This window comes from Lethenteron reissneri, chromosome 22 (genome assembly GCF_015708825.2).
Source record: "Lethenteron reissneri isolate LAM-NWPU_2019-01 chromosome 22, ASM1570882v1, whole genome shotgun sequence".
Taxonomy (NCBI): Eukaryota; Metazoa; Chordata; class Hyperoartia; order Petromyzontiformes; family Petromyzontidae; genus Lethenteron; species Lethenteron reissneri.
Window position 1 is genome coordinate 3,666,665 of NC_083800.1, and position 21,260 is coordinate 3,687,924.

At 47.1% G+C, this 21,260-nt stretch overlaps 1 protein-coding gene across 1 annotated transcript; it reads left to right on the forward strand.

Annotated features, from left to right (window-relative positions):
* The first annotated feature begins 5,693 nt into the window (after positions 1-5,693).
* Positions 5,694-21,255, forward strand: LOC133345532 (ankyrin repeat domain-containing protein 1-like). The gene is made up of 7 exons (XM_061556370.1): positions 5,694-5,899; positions 8,298-8,405; positions 10,283-10,381; positions 12,501-12,599; positions 16,566-16,664; positions 18,105-18,203; positions 19,552-21,255. The coding sequence occupies exons 1-7, from the start codon at positions 5,873-5,875 to the stop codon at positions 19,639-19,641; spliced, it is 621 nt and encodes a 206-aa protein (XP_061412354.1). The 5' UTR covers positions 5,694-5,872; the 3' UTR covers positions 19,642-21,255.
* The last annotated feature ends 5 nt before the right edge of the window (positions 21,256-21,260 follow it).

The window sequence follows — 21,260 nt, forward strand, 5'->3', positions numbered from 1 at the left end:
TCTCGCAGGTGTGTGTGTGTAACCAGATTTTTGTAACTATTTTAAACGAACACAAGTTTTGGGGTGTGTCTTTCGAGAGCATCTCATAATTCGATTAAAAGAAATGGTACAGTGATTGAAAAAAGGTCCCATCGCTAAGATGTTAGTGAGACTGCATAATCATGAGAGGTGGGTGTGTGGGGGGGGAGGGTGCTTTTATTTTCGGCACTGACTTTACAACGCTCGCAGGAGACGATGGCAGTTGTATTTAAAAAAAAATCAAAGGGGTGACACAGGGGAGCAAAGGAGTCATGGATGGTGGCCCACGTGCAGGTGTGAACTTAGCAGAGACACGTCCGTGTGGGTCAACATGCTACGGAGCAGCAGTTGACGGCACACTGCGCTCCGAACCTGCTGCAACTTCCACCTGATTTAAAATCCCGGCTACGGCTAAAAAGCCTGTGGCGAGTGGTATCTGCAACACCCCCCCATCCCACCCCACCGCACTCCCCAATTCATCAACCGGCCCTCGTGCAGGACCAGCATGGTTGAAGTATGGTCAACCCTCGAGCATAGAAATTGCAGGGCTGCACCTATAACAACGACATATATGAGCTTGTGCTTAGAAACATTTTCCATCCGGCAAACGTACACCGTTTAAATAAAGTATCTCCCCTATCGCTTATGGCTGAAAGCGCTCTCTGTGGGGGGATAATATCCTTGGCACAAGTCACGCTCGCACGCGGGGAATGCGGGAGCTTGCCTTACACAGACCCCAACCCTCGTAACGCGACACGCGCGGCTGGCAGTTTAACCGTGTTTGTAAACACTTTATATATATACACTACCGCTGGGCTTGCACTCGTCCCGACGCATAATTATATATCGCGGTACATAAGGAGAACTTAAAGTGTTCCCCCTTGTCCCCTTCATCCCCATCTTACAATCACCGACCCCCCCCCACCACCACCACCAGTGTCTGGCCGCAATAGCGTGGGTTGCGTGATGCCACCACGATGAAGACGCCGCGTGTTGCGTGCTCAGAGACAGAGGGGAGGGGGTTCGGCACGTGTCTTGGTCAAGGACAATAATGCCGCGGCAGCTCAACGTTCAAATCAAACCCAGTGTGGATGTGTGAACCATGCGGGAATGGCCATTTTTTGTTGCAGACGTAGGGGCTGTGAGGTGGCCAGGAGATGGAAGTACAGCAATGGGTTGAATGTGTCAGTGGATTTAATTTACCTGTGCGGAGCTTTTGACCGGTATCTCCTCGTTGATGTAGGTTTCCTCGGTGCGCTTGGGTTTCTATCCACGTGCCAAATGCTCACGAATGGCATTGGCCAAACATCCCAGGACCCTTACGAGAATATGTTTTTTCTGGTAAAGTCATTTCTAGCATGACACTACCACTGATACAATGAAATGCGCGAGCGCATTCATATTGATAGGTTTGTGTGTGTAAGCCATTTATCAATCCTCTACTGGATGAAGACCACCCCACCACACCTTTCACTCACGGGGGTTGTTCGAACTTACTTCACCACGCCGGTGAGTTGTGGCTTGTTGAAGGGGTTGCCCAGAACAGGCTCACTCGCCACAGCAATGGTTGAGAATGACACTCAGGTCGTCGGTCAACCATGCACTAGCCGATGCTCCATCGCTCTACTCTATTTCTATCGCCACTGTTTGATTTAAGGACTATCCGTCTTGCCGTTTTTCTAAACATTTCGGCTTCTTTCTGAAATGTCTGCAATGGGAATGCACTCGTCTCGGTATGTCACGCACGCACACGCTGAGCTGGACACATTTAAGTTCCACCATGGGACACTGCACCATGTGCTTTTCACATCCATATCTGTCACAGAATAGGCTGTCCGGCTCTTTTAACAGGCTCTCACGGCCGTAAGAAGCATGTGCTGTCAAAACGTATTAAATAAAAAAAATGCTCGCATCGTTAATGACAAAAGCGGCACAATGCATTGACTGGTGGGGTAAAGTATGGGTAATTCCACCAAATAAACTATATAAAAAATTGTATTTTACCACGTAAGGCCCACTGAGTTACATAACTCTTTTTCAGAAGCGACCTGGCCACAAATGATAACTCAACGAAGTGGCTTATCGTGTGGACATTTATAGCAAACCAAATACCCGAGACGCGTGTTTCTAACTGTGGAGGGAAAAATTCGGGGACCCGGAGAAAAGTCCACGCGACACAGGGAGAGAGACATGCAAACTCCAAATATACAGCAGGCTTCAGAGTTGGGATCGAATCCATGACCTCCCGTATACCAGGCGAGGTAATTAACATCATGCAATCCTTCTGGTCTCTTTGCCAAAGGACTGTAAGATAATCACATTATTTACTGCAGAAGTGAAGGCCTCTGCATGCCGTGTCGGTCATTGGGGTTGTTTGATCATACTTCACCGCGCTGGTCAGTGCAGGTTGGTGCAGAAGGAGGGGTGCCCAAAACCTGGTCAGATACCGCTCGCCACTGTTGTTAGCCATGGCCAGGAGTCGAACCCAGGTCGACACGTTCATAGCGCATTGCGGGAATCACTCCACCAGGGGTGGCCAACGTGTTACATACCAAGGCCCACAACGTGCCCGTGAGTTCTGCAAAGAGCCAAGTGTATATATATATATATACACGTGTGTATATTTAGACAGTTTTCGGCACAGCACAGGAGATAGTCATTATTCTTTGCTACTGTGATCGTACGTTCGACATTGTGCGCCTTCGATAGAGCCGCATGGCGGTGCTGGACCACACCATTCCTCCACCGAGCAAGCGGATACTTTATTTGATCTTTAAACATTTAAAACAGTTATGAATGTAATTTTCCCTGAGGCGGACTATTTTGGCAAGGGAATATACTTTGAACAAATGCCACTTGGAAACATTAATGAGGAAGGCCCTTTCATTAGCCACAGCTGACATTTGCCAATGGCTTGAGAGCCTCACGTGCACCTGCTCTTGAGACAGCAATTTTGATTCATACTACACATTACTTGCAAGGCAATGTGCGTATCGTCTAAATCCATGTGCAAGTGCTGTGCCACGTATATCACAGTTGGGGGTGCCTAAGGTTGACGGACGTCAAAAGCAGGACTATATTTGACTCGTAAGCCTATACTTTCCTCTGTACTAATAATCACCGCTCCCACACATGCATGCACACTCTGTCTCGTCATATGCATATGAAGGCAGGGAGAGAAACGAAGACAGTACAGCCTACACACGAACATCGCCTTTTTATTTCATGGCGTCTCTGCCGTGCTCCGAATGTGCAAACGTCTTCGATGTGAGCGGAGGCTTTTGTTCTAAATTATAATTGTGGAAAGCGGTGGACTCTATTGTGTTAACCTGTATGATTCACACTATCCTATGTATCTGTCCAATCGTGTTTTATAATTTATTATTACGTTTTTTTTTACGCAGGAAAGACTGGTTTTCAGTAGGGTTCTGTGAAGTGTTACTATATGCAGATCCCAATTGAGTCATTTAAGGGTAATTATTTATCAGAATTGGAATGTTTGGTCAATACCGATTGCAGTGTATGGGTGTTTTAAAGAGCTTTTTCCATCCGGAATGGGGTTTTTTTCTCGATAAATTTCATCTGGAATACACCCAATCTCATGACATATCGCAAGCTAAGCCGGTTGAGCCTGGATAGTGCTTCACTGGGCGACCACCATGCATGCCAGGTTGTCATCAGATATCTTCAGGGTTGTGCTATCTATTGCATAGGGCAATGCATGACTATCCATTGTACTTTGCTTCAATGCTCCCATTGCCACCAACCCACATTGGACAGCGTGGTGAAGTATGGTCAAATAACCCCCCCCCCACCCCCACGACTCAGCCGTTGTGGAGAGGCACTCATCCAGCAGTGGATTGACGAAAGAGCGGTACATTTACACGTGGCGTAATTCCAGCGGGCGGGTGCATGCATATGCCTCACCTCATATCAGAAATTGTAAATCAGCTTTTTTTGTATCAGATGCATACTTTTATATCAGATGGCACGCCGTCCCTGCCGTGGTTTCACGATGCGTGAACCGGCTATCCCTGACTGCGGGCGCCTCGAGTTGTCGCCTCGCAATAAATGAACTTAGTGGGGGCGACCGATTCTGTTTCCAGACACTGGCTCATCGTGTTCGTTACAGAATTCCCATTAAACATTATTTCCAGACGGCTGCTGTCAAGTTATATTAAGGGGATTTTAATGTCAAATGGCGTAATGAAATAGATACTTGGATTTGTTTTGCAAAGCATTCAAATCTTAAACCGTATTTATTTACCCAGGTAGCATCCTTGAGTCTGAAGGTTATACTGGTAGGAACCTCCTGGTTACACCAGCCCACAGGGGATTATTGTGTCCGTCCGTCGTGCAGGGAGGGGCTGGGTGGGGAGGGAGGGAGGGGCTGGGTGGGGAGGGGAGGGTGGGGAAGGGCTGGGAGAGGAGGGTGAGGAGGGTGGGGAGGGGCTGGGTGGAGAGGGTGGGGCTGGATGGGGGGTGGGAGGGGTGGGGCTGGGTGGGGAGGGGCTGGTCACCCCGTGGTGCCCTTATAAAACTCAACGTTTAACCTACTCACGCCAGCTTGTGCCCGCCCTCACAGTCGGGCATATTTGCGGAATACACCACGCCGCCGTTGACCCTGGCCATTGACCGAGCAACCCAACGTTCCTACCAGCCCCCTCCGCAGGAATGTGTTTTTTAATGAGGTTGCCGCTTGCTATGACTCAAACAAGGTTTCCTTCGTATTTTGTTTTGCGTTGGAAGAAACTGGAATATTCGTTGCATCCGAAATGCGCATGAGGAGTGAGCACTCGACAAGTCTATGCTGAAAGGCCAGTAACCTACTTCCTGCACTGTCACCTGGCAACTCGCCGCTGTTGGGAGGTGGGTGTCTCACAACAACCGTGCCTTCAAAGCGCTGCGGTAATTACAGGAATATGTCACCATAATTGCAGCTCTTACACAGCAAGCACCGTTTAGAAATGCTCCCATTTCAGATATAGTGTGTGAATAGAATATTAACATAACGTACAGAAGCAAAGGATAAATAATGTACATATAGGTTCTCAGGAGGGCAGCAATTAGCTGGGAGGATGGTTAGAGATTCCTGGCCATCACTCACATCAGTGGTGAGTGATATCTGAACCAAACCTGGACTTTTCTTTCACCAACATGCACTGACCAGCATGGTGAAGTATGGACAGACAACCCCCATGACCGACACGGCATGGGGAGGTCTTCATCCAGCATTGGATTTACAGTGGGCCCGTAAATTAGCATGACCTACATGTACTCTTGCGGTGAGTGTGGAGCAGGCACGGGTTAGAAAGTGCGCGTGCAATTTGGCGTGTGTGATCCATGGGCGAAATCTGTAGAATACAGATGTCCACAACAATCGTGTTAACAGTGAGAACATTGTGTGTTTCTCACACTGTGTCACTGTCATTTGAATCGGCCACTGACAGCGATCATAAGGGGTTGTGGGAATTGCTCAAGCGGCAGTCCGGGGGGAGGTAGGGGGGTTGGGGTGTCGGCAAAGATGATGGATGGATTTAGTTCAGGGGTGGGAATGAGGAGGTCCTGTGGCTCAAGAAGCTGATCCATGCGGTTACTGATGACCCCTTGAATGGGCCACTCCCCCAACCCTATAAGCCATGCTTCCCCCCTCCTCCTCCTATATATATATGTGTGTGTCTGTGTGTTAAACCCAACGGGTGGTCGCCAAGCTACGCACTTCGGGATCCCGCACAGCTTCTGCAAAGGCGTCGAACAATTTCAGCCAGCTCGCAGCTGTGAGATCCGGAAGGGCGAACGGACGAGACGTCCACGAATTCCGTTTGGCTTCGTTTATCATCTCTGAGCGCAGAAAATGACTCTTATTGACGAGGAGGAGACGGTACGTTGCTGTGACGTTTGCACACCTGATATGCTGTCGTTATGTAACGGAAACGAGTGCAACGATGAGTGTTTTACCAAATTGTCAAGTGACCGCAAAGTAAAATGTCTTTGGGTGTGTGCAAATATGCATAATGACAACAATTATAATTCATAATCAACGTTTTTGGGTTTAGATCGCGTTATTTATAAATGTGTCGTAACCCTCCACCACCCGGCCAATCAGTAAAAAAGTGTCACGTTGACAAAAGACAAATAGTTCACTGCTTTAGCCCACCGGTGTGTTGAAGCGTGAAACCACAACATTTACAATTTTTTAGTACAATTATAATTTCGATTTAAAGCTTTCGTGACTGCATGGATTCATCTTCTTGGTTCTTTCGGTAAAGTCACGTAGAAGGGAAATAATAAAATAATAAAAATTAAACATAATAAAATTATTCTCACGACGTTTCTTACGCTGTCTTCCCGACTGACCTGTTCTTCACCTGAGGATGGCTGCTTGCGTTGTGGCCGAAACGTCGTGAGAATTATTTTATGTTTTATTTTTATTATTTTATTATTTCCTTTCTACGTGACTTTACCGAAAGAACCAAGAAGATACAATTATAATGATAAAATTAAATCCTTACGCACCAAATGAGAACGCGTCAACTTGAGATCAATTAAAATTCCACTGACGGACGAAGGCCTCCCCCCACGCGCCGTTCCGGTCGTGGGGTTTTGTTTGACCATACTTCACCACGCTGGTCAGTGCGGGTTTGGCGAAGTTGTGACCGGTTCACTCACGACGCGATCCTTTATCTCGTCCGCTTCAGCGTCGTCCTTTTTCTGTTATCAGTGAAACTTTGTTTGTGTGCCTACATATGGGCGGGGGGTGGGGGGACACGGTGAATTTGTGCTCATGGATATATAGTGTTGTGCAAAAAAAAGTTTCTTATAGACAACAATAAAAATCATGTTTTGAGTTTTTTTTTTCTAATTAAATGTAAAAGCAAGCCATCGCAAGCAGGTACAGTATGTACATATTTGTTATTCATTAAAATTATCATTTAAGCACCGTGTGAATACAAAGCATTATCCTTATTGAATTGCAGATTAAGTAGTGGCGTGATTTAAGTTACTGGGATAAAAAAAAAACGAATCGAGATTTTAGTGGACTGGCCATCTTCACGATTTCCTGAACGATACTTTAATATATCGAAAAACAATATTCCTTTAATCTGTGATTAATGTTGTGTTCACGTGGAAATCTACATCATACTTAAATCATGCCTCGCATATGCCTTCTTATATAATTAAGTTGTATATTACTCGATATAGAAATCTATTTAGCTAGTTTTGCTAAATGCATGAACCAAATCACGTACGATGCAGCTTGAACAGCCATCTCCAAATCTCGAAAGTTATCTGCAATGTGGTTATGAGATGTAAATGTTGAGTATTATCCAGATATATGTGTTGGTTTTCCCCCAGTTCTCCAGCTTCTTCCCAAATGTCAACACTCATTATGGAGTCGGTCAAACGAACCAATTCAGGTCCCGAGTGAAAAAAATATATTGAGACTCAGCAAGGCTTTAGATAGCAAACATATTGGAATAATCTCATTTAACCAGCTTTCAGGAATCGGAATAATCTATGTAAGGAGTGATCTATATTACAATATTTGGCCAGTTTCATAATTGAGTGTGCGGCGTGTTGAAAAAAAAACAATAAAAACCACACGTACATCGGATGAATACTTAAAGCTTCCGCACAGATAGATTCGAAATCCATAGCAATGCTGCCAACTTCTGACCACGTCACTGCATTACCATGTGAAAATCCCTTCGTGGGAAATCAACATTGTTTCATTTCCTATAAGCGATCCCTCCTCGGCACAAGAACGTGGCATTGTAACCGCTGCCTCGCGATCACCAAACAGCGTTTAAGCCTCCGGCCAATGGGCCCCTCTATAGCTGCCTGTGGTGGCACACGCAGGCGCGGGCTGGTACACCACGCAGGTTTCTGAAACTCCTTAGCCAGGCCGCGCAGCAAGAGTGTCGAGCGCAACCCCATCTGTGCGAAATTGTTGAGTGCTATGTCCCCTCGAATGAGCAGCTTGTGTGCGAGCACTACGGATTCATTTCACATTAAGCAAAACACCCTTTAACACAAGGATGAGTCTAACGCACCAATGTATAGGGACCTCCTGAAAAGAACACTGAGAATAATTTAGGCTTTTGTGGACGGATAAATGCCATTAGCATGGGGACACTGTTTTTTAAATTGCGTTATGCCACGTGTAAGGAAGGAAGAATGGTTAGTGGTGCTGCACGGAAGACAATAATGGTTTGTGATGGATCAATCAGCTTTGCCTCCACCGTTCATCCTGCTCCTCCCCTCTCTTTGGACATCAGGAGAACTCGGTGAGTGTTGCGGAGTTCCTGAAAGCTGCGGCTCGAGGGAAAGTGGAGGTGGTGGAGGAGTACCTGCAGCAGGGTGGTGACCCTGACTCTTGCGATGCGGTTAGTTTTCCAATTGCCATCATCATCATAATCGTCGTCGTCATCAGTTGTGATCAATCCACGACTGGATGAAGGCCTCACCAAGCCGTCGCCAATCTCTCATGGTCGTGCTCGGTAACAACGATCCACCGAGGACTTTGTGCACAAAATGACGTATCCCTCCCTTTCTGCGGTGGACATCTTCCGGATTACATTCCCTGCCACACTATCACGCGTTGCAACCACCTTTCTGGCGACGTCCCATTGCCCAAAGATGTCTCAAACCTGCACGTGTCCCCAAGTCCATCTGTCCATCTTTCTGTCTCTTAATGTAATAAAATCAAAGCGTGCATCTCCCACGCACTTATTTGTGCACTTTTCAGTTTTTGAACTAGATTCGAAGCTTTCGGGACTGCAGGAATTACTCTTTGGTTCTTTCGGTAAAGTCACGTAGAAAGAAAATAAATTAAATGATAATAGAATATTTTCAGTTTTGGTTACAACTTCCTAAACGTTAGCCATTTAGTCAAACAAGTCGGCGTAATTTCCTGCTTGGATAAGCTCTTCTGAAGTGGTGTTCATCTCTTGTTTACAGCCTTGCACCAGTGGTGGAAATTCCACATTCCTACGGCAGGGAATGTGTTTTCTGTAGGACAATCACTGTTGACTTCCCCACAAGCTGGTACTGAAACTCACATGAACAGCGGTGAAACATGTGACAGTCACAACCAAAAAAGGGACGTTTCCAAAGGACGGATATTGCAAGAGCAATGCATTTGTATGAGTAGGCACACTGGTAAAATTGGCTATTGTATCCACAGCACGGACCTGTCCCGTGAGAGTATTTAGAAGCGATGAAAGCCCAGTGAGGCTCAAGTTCATCTTTTTTTTTGATGATCATGCTCGGTGGTCAGTGCTGTAATTATCTCCCTGCGAAAGAGTCCACACAAAGCTGACAACCACACCACGCACGGCTGCTTCAATTACACAACATTAAATACACACGTGAACTCGGCAGCTATAAGTCCATTCACAGCTCAACTTATTCTGAGTCTCTCCTCGGTTGACTAAGTGGACAAAGGGTGACCAGGCGTGGCGCCGGCCGCACATTCGGGCCTTACTAGGTGCTCAATAACAGCACTTGTCCCGGTAGTCTGTAAGGTTAAACGGGAGGTCTTATTTTGGTAATCAGTGGGTGTGTGCGGTGTGTGTCGGTGGCGGTGATGCAGTCGTTTGCCTTGCGCTGGGCTCAATTTCCACCCATAGATAACGCCAGGGGTGTGTGGTATATGGACCTGTCCGAGGCTCTTCGTAGTTCCACTCAGCCTCGGTGTGGTACTTAGACCTCCGAACTTGGGGAGACAAAAGCGGCCGGGCATGGTGCTGGCCGTAGCACCCTCTCATTGCGCCATGGCTGTCTTAATATATGTTCGCCCGCAGCTGCTTCATCATATTTCCCCATCCTCTATCCACTGCTGTCGCCATCCCTCGCAGTCCTGGGATGCGACAATTTACCCGACTTCCTGTAAACGAACTGATCTCATAGATCCATGTTCATGGTGTTCGTCCGCTTGGGTGCGTTCCCTCCTAGCAGGCCTTCAAAGCCGCTGCTACTCGCTTACAGCACTTGTCCCTACAGCAGGTAGTTCCCACCTTTAACTATCACGGGTCTTATCACTTCGAACATTAATCCCTTCTGCCGACGTGTGTCGGACAAGCCCAATTACTTTTCTCATTGGTCAATATTGTGCATCTCATCTGTGTTGGTTCTATGATCCACGTGTTTCCGTCTCTCAGTGTAATTCATGTTTTGTTTTATTTACATTGTATTTGTCAGCTTATATAAGGTTACACAAGCGATCTTTGTGTTTTTTTCCCTGTATGTACCGTGTCCCCAGACCCATCGCACGGCTCTCCATCAAGCCAGCCAGGCCGGGCACTTGGAAGTGGTACAGAAGCTCATTGACAAAGGAGCTCAATTGGAAAATAAAGACAAGGTGCGTTTGCTTATTTTTGCCAAATCACCCTAAATGTGCACGAATGTCATTGGATATCAGACGCTAAAGCGGGGTTGAGTCTGGTTAGTACTTGGATGGGGGTGACCATCAGGGCTTGCCAAGTGTAGTAGGCGTGGGGGCTGCAAAGGTGGCCAAAAGATGGCAGTGCAGAGTGATTATACCCCTCTCGTATGCATCCCGATTTTATCACAGGCTTCGTCCCCACACGCCACTCATCAATGGTATTTGCCAACCATCAAAATGCAGGGTCCTCTTGAAAAAGAGTCTTGAGACTCTTTGCTGGCTTAATACTGCACAGTCGTTGGCTTTGTGATTATGAATATGTTCTACATTTTTGCGAAACTTCAAAACATGGCCAAACGACCATTTTGAAAATTGGTAGCTCTGAAACAGAGTGCTTCCTAACTCTGAACGAGAGTTATTGTTCAACATGTCTTCGAAACAATAATAAAACACCGTAATGGGATGTTTCAGACAACTGCCCCTCTCCTGCGCAGAGGGTAAAGAATGACTCAAGAGTCTGAGGCTGCATAAAAGAGTTTGTGTCTACGTCGGTGTGTGTTTTTAGTTCACCGTGGTGTCAAAAGTTTGACGTCGCCAAAAAAAAATCTCTCCGACGTCTCTCTCGCTCTGCTCTCTCAAGAACGCCCGTCGCACGAGAACGCCGCGCGTCTGCTGCTGTAAAGCGGCGCGAAGGACACACGTGGCGACGTTTTTTGTTGTTTAAATTAGCGCCCATCTATAAATAGCTCAGCTGTATCGCGCACAATCAGGGCCGGATTACGGCACGGGGCTTTAGGGGCTGCAAGCCCAGGGGCCTCCGCCAACTGGAGGGGGCCTCCAGAGATGATGTGAAAAGTTATTTAATTTGATGCAAATATTATCAGAGTGTGTTTTGTTTGCATTCTGACCACAAGCGTTGTGGTTAACGCAGACGTGATTCCTTGTAAAAAGGTTTCAGTTTGGTGTTTTAACATCTCAACACCTGTTTTCTTGCCAGAAAAAAGGGGAAAACCCTATTATCAGTTGAAATTCTATTCACGGACATATTTTCTAACATCTCGCTTGGTTTTAAATTAAGTTGTGAATGCTGAATTTTATTTGCTGTTAGCCTTTCTTTAACTTTGTTTTCCTTTTGAAAATATTACTGGGGGCCTCACAGTACCTGTATGACAGGGGCCTACAAAATCTTAATCCGGTCCTGCGCACAATACATGCGGGCAGTGGTGATTTAAAGCGATTCGCACAGCGCAGAGACAGAGACGCGTGTGCGTGTGCCCCATTGCACACAGCTGTAATACGCTACTCCCAGCCGGCGGCGTGAGTCGACGTGTCGATCACGTTATCTCGCCCAGGGACCGATTTTTTTTGCTCGCCTCATCTTGCTCCCCGTGTCATCTTCCAGAGACGGGGCGGGGGGGGGGAGGTTCTTGGCACAGCTGGTGATTTGAGCATCGTTACTGCCCGCGCGCGGGCCTCTTGTGCCCACAAATGGTCTCCGTCGATCCAAGTTGGAACGATGGACACGAAACTGAATGAAGCGTTACGCACTAATTAGCATAGCTGACGTTGGGGGTGTGGGGGGGTGCATAGGCAAATTCGCGCAGATGATGCGAGCGCTCTATACCCGGCCAACACCCCCCCCTCCCCCTTGACTCCCCGGCTAAGGGGCCATCCATGTAGTAGGTGCGCAAAAATCTGTCAAAACTTCACCCCCCCCCCCACCTGCGTACGTTCGCTTGAAGCACCCACCCCCCCCCCCGAATCCTATAGAACGGCCGATATTTAATCCACGCAGAAACGATCAAGAATGAATAATATTAACGTGTTTAAGCAAACAGATTGTCCACCGCCGGACGATCTAACTCATTTGAAGGCCAATGTAGACAAATCATCGAGGCTTCAACCCCCCCCCCCGTCTCCGATGCGTACATTGTCAGTAGACCCCCCCCATACGCAATTGGGTTAACGCCCCCCTCTTCCCTCCATGCGTACGTACTCAATGGATGGCCCCTAACCTGGTAAATCCCCCCCCCCCCCTCTTCCACTGCCCACCCACCCACCACTCGCCCCGCGTCTCGCACTCCCCATCCGCCAGTTGAAGTCGACCGCGATGCACTGCGCCTCCCGGGGAGGGCACGTGGCGGTGCTGGAGACCCTCCTGGACAGCGGCGCCAGCATCAAGGCGACAGACTCGGTAATGTCATCATTATATCTGCCGATGGGTCATCGCGCGCACGAGTCATTGGTGTGACAGCGCCCGCAACAATTTGCCGAGGGGCTGAGTGAGGACCCAAGGTGACGTCCATAAATGACGTTACGCACCTATGGGGGGGGGGGGTGGGGTCAGACATTTGTGACGATGTGTGACGATGGGGGGGGGGGGGGTTTGAAAAATATGACGTCACAACAATATGCGCAACTTTAAATAAATATAGACAACACGTTCTATTTAATAAAATAAACTTTTTAATAAATGTGTTCTCCTACAACATCAGAGTGCAGCGCCGCATTAAATACGCACTATACTGTAATGACAATAGTTTAAAGCGATTTGAAGCATGTTTTATTTTCAAAATGGAAATACGGTTTGGGGGGGGGGGGGCAGAGCTTTGTGACGTCATATTTGAGGGGGGGTCTGACTTTTTGTGACGCCGTGTGACGAGGGAGGGGGGGTCAAAAATTGTCCAAAATCGCGTGACGTCATTTATGGACGGCCCCTAATCTGGGCTATTCATGCGCAGTTGGGTCGTGAGTTCCAGCTCACCGGAGTTGCGACCATATAGAGGAGCCTCGGTGGGGGTTCAACTTATCAATGGGCCATCGAGGCGTGCAATTAGTTCTGCGTTTCAACGGGAGGCGTTACGCAACGGTTGCGAGTATACAGAGAGGGGAGGCCAGGAGATCCTCATGTCCGACGCCGTAGATATAAATCACACGTCGGCAAGGCTCCTTTTCCTTATCGCTCGATCCCATGATGGTGAGTAAAGTTGAATCCCGGCCTTCAACGACGATGTTTTACTATCTGGGTTTGAATTCTCCCTCTTGGTTGCTGACCTCTGGGCGCGACGCTCCGTTGCGATTAAGTTAGTGCGGGGCCTGTAGCATATGATGTTATAAAGGGGCCCTAAGTAAAAAGAAAACAGAGAAATATTAAAACACACATTTTTTACTTGCATTGTAAAGTCATTGTATTTTTTCATCTTCTATAGAGCCAGACAATACGACAAATCGCTAACCTTAAACACCCAGTCGTTCATGAAAGTTGAAGGCAGTATAGTACTATAGTAATAGAGCATGTGCAGAATCACTGAACCGGAATTGATAGCTTGAAAGCATTTAGCGCGGGGCCCGTAGCATACGTAGCTACTTTTGCTACTAGGATAATCCGGCAAACGGTGTCACCTGCCCCTCTCCTCCTGCCTACACCCCCCCCCCCCCAATGGCAACCTCCCTTCCGACAGCACCTGCCCACATTCTATTAGATGAACTTTCGAGTTACTTGGCCGCATTTTCTGTGCCGTAACCAAATATTCTTCGCGCGGCCCTGCATTTTCTAGCTTCGTTGTGAAATGCACAACTCTATGTTGCAAACAAAATAAGCAGACATTATGCCTGCCTTAAATACCCGTCTGATTCACACGAAAGTTGACATTGCTACTCTCCCATGAAACCAGACGAGAACTCATTCAAGCAAAAGTCTGTTTTGCCAAGGGAGAACCGCGATTTGGCACGGTTGGCTACGTACGGTGCAAAATAAGTTCAACATACGTCAGAGGTCGCAAACGGGTTTTGATTCCTTACCCGTACCCGTACCCGGCCGGGGACGGGTAGGGTACGGGTATCGGGTACCTGATTGCGACCTCTGGGATGAAGCCATGTTGCAGGTGCGGGTGGGTTGATTCTAGGAACTTGAATTGTGAGAAGAGACAAGACGTTGGGAAATGAGTGACAAACAATTACTCACCAGTGACTCACGGCCTACCCGTACCCGTACCCGGCCGCACCAGGGTGGCAAACGGGTATCCGTACCCGTACCCGGCCGGGTACGGGTAGCCGGGTGTCGGGTAGGGTACGGGTATCGGGTACCCGGTTGCGACCTCTGACATACGTACATATACATACAAGGTGGACCTGGGAAAATGTGAGCGAACATTAATACGCAGTTTGAGGAGTCATTTCATTGAAGGCTGAGGCGCCATGAGTGCGTGATGCTGTGACGCGCGCGTTCATCCATTTCTGCGGCCGCTGCAAAAGGGGGGAAAAATAATTATGATAAAAAATATTCAAAGGCTGGCTCTGGGAGTCTCGAGGGATGTGGTGACATCAATATTAAACTACCCGGTTCATTTCAAAAGCAAACAAACGCCCCGTGCCTCGCTGACAGATTCGCGCCTTACGCAGAATTTATGCAGCAGCGCCGGGAGGCAGTTCTCCAGCAACACCGCCCGAAATGGCATCGTCATCGTCACCATCACCGTCATCGCCCTCTGATTATCGTCACTCGTTAGCAGATGAACAATTGGTCCACCTCAAGGGCACCTTGACTCGAGGTCCACCTTCGCTCGTTTATCCCGAGGTCTCGCTTTGCAAGACGGACTTTTGTTTTCAACGGAACCTAACCTGCTTTTTACGGCGTGGTTCCAACTGGAGTGTGACTGGACAGGTATTTAAGGCAGAGTGTTGGACATGAGAATGCTAGGAATTTCACAGAAGATTTGGGGAACATCGTGGGGATCCGGATAATATTGACGAAAACAATGAAGACACCCAACCACTCTCACATCTAATGAATGATAAGATTTAACTACAGCAAATAGATTGTCATCAATGGTGCACATGTGCATTTTACCACAACGGGCTTAAGTAGGTACAGACCCATCAGGGGCAGCGTGGGTGGATTGGGGTGGACAGAAATAGCAAATTCAATTTTCAGTTGTAATTCATTTCCACAGTCAACCCACTCCCACCTGATATTGGTGAACGGAAGAAAAAAAACCTCACGAATTTTTGCAGAGCAGTATGGGTAACAAAGCAAATAAATAAAATAAGAGATCTGTTTATTTATTCTGTAAATGATGATTTGCATGTATATGTGGAGACATATCTAAACTGCAGTGGATCCTTGGGTTAGATTGGGAATTGAGCTGTGTACTTACATTTCCATATTATTTGTCCCGTCCTTTGATGGGGTTGTGCCTACTTAATCATATCTTGGTGGTGGGGGATATTTCAGAACAACCGATGATGACTGCGATCCCCTCGCTGTAAGTAGAATGTTTATACACATCTCGCCGGTCAACTAAAAGTCTGGCGTGCCGTAGCTTGCCATCATGAGTATGTATGTATGTTGAACTTTTATCGCACCGTACACATACTTGTCAACCCCTTATCAGTGCCTACCTTATTACAGACAATTTCAGATCTAATTGGTCATCCCGTGCCCTTACAAATCTCAACGTTCACCCTACAAAGTCCCATCACAAGGGAGAAACACAAACAAAGAGACAATTTTTGTGTGCCCGTATTGAAACGTATGGACCTGAAAACTCAATTTCCCTTTTCAAGATTATGGGTAAACCGTATGGGTTGATAGGCATACGTACATAGCCAACCACGCGAATTGGATGTGCAGTGGAAGAACAACAAACTATAACACAAACATCAGAGTTAAAGAAAATTAGTTTTCAATCTCGAGCAGTGGTTCTTAACCTGGGGTGGACGCACCCCCTGGGGGTACGAGATGCCCTTTCTGGGGGTGCGAGAAATGGTCAGATTTTTTTTAAATAGGGTAAATAATCGAAACACAAATTAAGCACAAGCACGTAAGTACAACTACTTTGTTTCATCAAACCTGTGTATTTATTAACATAAATTAGTTTTAACGACTGAGAACCACAGGGGTGCAAGGCTGCAGCAAAGGTTAAGAACTACTGATCCAGATGATTTGAAAGAGCATAGCTCCCAGTGGCTTCCCAATATCGGAAGGAAGAGCGTTCCAGACGGCCGCAGGAGTGCATCTGACCGTCTTTGTTCGACGGCGAGCCAACAAGCCGCCGCCACTGCGAGGATGACGAGCAGAGTGTATTCGTACATCTCATAATAATATAATCGCGCATCTCATCATGACCGCAGTTTAATCGTTGCATTTCCTCGCTCACAGATATTGAGCAGCCCCTTGCACGTGGCCGCTCGCGTTGGGCAGTACAACGTGGCAGAGTTCCTCATCGAGCGTGGCGCCAACGTGAACGCCCAGGACAAGGTGCGTGCCAGCAAGAAGGACCCGTTGATTGGGATCGGACATGCGTGTTTAGATGAGGTGGTCGGATGAGCGCAGGAGGCTAACAACTGTGTCAATGAACCTGAGGAGCTGGAACCACTTGAGATCCTGGGTCCACATCAATGTTGCAACCACCTGTGACTTGACACAGGTTCGCAAGCAAGAGGGAGTTGATGCACCAAAAGAAAAATCATCATCTTGAATTTGAGTTTTCACTTATTTTGATTTGATACCATCTATTAATATAAAACATTATATATTGAATTGACACGTGCCAAATACTTTTTTCAAGGAATACAATATGTATTATGAATAAAGTAGCTTATGGAATTGACTTTAAAAGTATGTCCATAAGATAATCTTTGAAATCCTTTCCTTGATACCAGGTAGTGCACTGCACGGCACAATCAGTACTTTCGCAACATACTGCCGATATCACAAATGAAATGTAATATGGACGCAATTTTTGTAAAATAAATTCCGAGTAAAGCATAATTGAGGCAAAAACACGTAGAATAATTGAGGCTCAAGACTATTTAACAGGAGAACTCTGTATACAGTTATATTGTAATTTGTATATCGAGTGTATTGCGTTTTGGAGAAAACTGGAATTACTTGGGCAAAAAATCAACACATCCATCTATCAACTGCCGTTAAGTCACTGGGTTATAACAGTGCAGTAGCACTCACTCAAAACAATAATGTTGAGCTTCCTAAGGCAAGTTCAATAAGTGACGATAAAAACAAAATAATCTTTGGGCTTTGTACTCCACGTGTGGTTTTGAGATATGTGGTTTCTCTGTCAGTGTCTGACGATATTTTCGGGCAGCTGTTTCCGTGCAGTGCATTGAGATGCATTCACATTGAGACGCTTTATTCTGTAAATAGCAACTGTATTGGAGGATGGAGAGCACAGCTGGGATATGCGATTAATTAAGTTATCGCTTAATGTACCGATTATAATCGATTATAATCGGTACATTAATTGTACATTAATTGTACCGATTATAATCGGTACATTAAATTCACATTAATTGTACCGATTATAATCGGTACATTAATTTCTTAGATGACTCTACCATTTGCATAACACAAAATATATTTAAAAAATACAAAGTCTCACCTCTGTTCCCGCACGTGCCACTGTATGAGATTTGATAGGCGGCGTTATCGGCATCATCAGCGACTTCACTCTTGGCGTGGCTCGTAGGGGGTTTCCCGCATTCGGCAGGAAGGATCATGGGAGTGGGCCGCCTTTTTCACGGCGGAAAATGGTAGTCGATTGCAATTGTTTAATAGATGAAACAATTGAGTGAACGACTCGCTCCGGCAGTAGCACACGGAGTGGGCATGTGTGTGTATTTGTAACAGCCGTGTCTCCTCGCATGCCCTTTCCTCCCCCCCCCCCGCCGCCTTGTGCAGGAAGGGGACACGCCGCTCCATGAGGTCATGCGCCAGGCGCTCCCCAAATTCGCTCAGCTCCTCATCTCGGCGGGTGCCAGCGTTGGTGCCAAAAACTACGTGAGTGATGAGTGGCCGTGTCGGTATATGCGCATGTGTGTGAGTGTGTGCGTGTGTGGTGGGGAGCGGCAGTGTAGCGGTTAGCACGCTGCGCCACGAACCCGGCGACCCAAGTTAGATTCTCGCTCACGGCCAACACCAGTGACGATTATCAGAACCGGTTCTGGGCCTCCCCTAGGTCTACTCAGCCTAAAATTAGTACCTGGTGCGGTGTGTGAACATCGCCACTTGGGAGACAAAGGCGGCCGGGCGTGGTGTTGGCCACCCACCCCCTCGTGTACTGTGTCGGCCTTCATAGGTGCTCACTAACAGCACTTGCCCCTACAGTCTGTTAAGGCTATACGGGGGATCTTTGTGGTGGGGTGGGGAGCGGTAGTGTAGCGGTTAGCGATACGCTGCGCTACAAACCCGGTAACCCGAGTTCGATTCCTGCTCACGGCCAACACCAGTGACGATTATCTGAACTGGTCATCATCTTCCCCTAGGTCGACTCAGCCTTAAAAAAGTGCTTCGTGTGGTGCCTAAACATCACTGGGGAGACAAAGGCGGCCGAGCGTGGTGGTGGCCACCCACCCCCTTCTGTGCCGTGCCGGCCCTTGTAGGTGCTCGCTGACAGCACTTGCCCCAACAGTCTGTTACAGGCTATACGGGGGATCTTTGTCTTCGTGCGTGGTGGGGAGCGGCAGTGTGTGGCGATTGGCGCAGCGCACTCTAACCCGGTGACCTGAGTGATCCCTGGCCACGAATGACGTGGGTGGCAAATGGTGTCTGAACTCTTTCCTGGGGCCACCTCTCGGTTGACTCGGCCTCGTACGAGTGCCTGGGGGTGGTGTATAAATATCAGCCGTGGGGAGACAAAGGTGGCCAGGTGTCGTGCTGACTACGTCGCAACCCTTGGGCATGGCTTCCACATTAATAGACGATGTCTAACAATACGTGCTCCTACAATGTACGCGGCTGTACGGTGGGGTTTTTTTTGCGTGCGCACGTATTTATATAGACTTACTGGGAACTGGTAGCAGCACACTCCTTTAAGTGTTTAGCAAAACACCCTAAAGCGTTTTAGAACGTTTTGGTGGGCCCCCTGTCCGATGAATTAATCTACGGAGCATAATTTATAGGGCCAGAATTCTAAATACAGCTGCAGGGACAGACTCAACTATATTTGTGCCAAAATTCAGATTTCTAGAGCACCACTAGAATTTGCAATCGTCACGGTCTCGCGCGTGCATTGGTTATAAAGCGCACCAATAATGTAACCTATGTCAACTTTGAGCACTGCCTTGTTTGTGTGCAAAACTTGCAAAATCCCTGTACAAACTGCGTGCGTGTTTTTTTCTCTTTTCAGACTGGAAAATCTGCCGTAGATATGCTTCCACCAATGAACAATGAGACTAAAACGGCGATGAACAATGTTATCAACAGCGCACAAAACTAGCCCAAAGTGGACAGGCTAAGACACGGAAATCTGCTGCGGTTTAGGCGAATGCATGGAAACGAACTGGAGATCAGCTACGATCCAGGGATATATTTTTTTGTAAAGATGACTTTCAATTTTGACCTGCTATTTAGAATGATGTTACCGCACGGTAATAGTGTTTGATGTTTTGGGCTCAGCTAGTTGATTATGTTATGGATGATGGGCGCTGCAGTGTGCCATCTGTGCCGTGGAGTGTTGGCATTCACATACCCATCGGCCAGTTGCGATGATAGATAATGTTTTCAAAACCGTCGCACTAATTTGCCAGATTGTTTTCTTCTGTGTAGTAATGACAATAGTAATAGCAAAAATAACCATCGATAGCCCTTTGTCAATCCATTGGTGAATCAGGGCCTCCCCAATTCTTGTCATTGATGCGGGTTGTTTTTTTAGTGTCATACTTCATCGCACTGGTCAGTCGTGTGCGTTGATGAATGGGGAGCTCAGGACCGGTTGGGATAACACTCGCCACTGATATTAGCCGTGGCCATGAATCGAACTTAGGTCGCAGTGTTCATAGCGCAGTGCGTCAATATTGGCAGTGCCGTACACTTCCCCGACAATTGTAAATAACCGAGTTAAAATGAGATTTGTATTCAAGTGATGTACAAAACATTCACGATTGCCAATTATTCACCAATAATCCCAATTCCATGGCTTTCGTGCCAAATTCCACGGCTTTATGCATGCAAATTATAATCATTGGATTGAGAATGACAGCAGAGAGTGACATTGGAATGCAATACGGCACATGCTGTAACGGGATGGTGCGTCTATGACTGATGCCGGCACGTGGATTTAAACATTCAATACCGCGATTCCTTTATACACCGAGGCATCTGACGCGTGGGCCACCGTCTTCCGAGTGCAAATTTTAATTGTGAACGCGCAAGGAATGCTTTGTGCAATAACACGTGCTGTGGGGCGCATCGGGCATCTCCTGAATAAGCACAGCTTTTGTCGTGGGCATCATTTGAGCAGGAAGTGCTCTGCCAAAATAAAATTCTTTATTTTTAAGCCAATAAAAGACGCTGCCCGTTGAAAGTGCGTAAATAACGTCCCTGTGACCGAATGCTGCTTTGCCTAAATCTATAAATGTTGTACTTGGTAGACACCCCACGTGACAGCTATGGGTTTAACACATCTACTGCAGACTACTGGCATGTGACTACTCTAAATAGCATATCAATGATAACTCAAAAATATAACTGTTGGGATAATTACGGCACTCACACGACATACTGGATCCTTTAACCCTAGTCGCAGCTACTCGGGTACCTCTTATCTACAATACCTAATGCCTAAATCATACAGCAGATGACTTTTAACGATTCACTCCCCTCCCTGCGCTTTGATGAATTGTCATGGTTCGTCACCACAAGTCGGTTCAAGAATCCAGTTGTTTTGCCTCTCTCGTTTCTGTCGTCCCATTTGTCCTGTTCTCTAATCACTTTCGTCTTGCTTGAAGTTGTGCTTGCTCCGCTGGCATAGGCACGTAACATTCGACTGTGATTTGCCTCTAACATTTACATGAATCTAAAAAAATAAAACATTGGTTCTTTACACACGCAACCGAT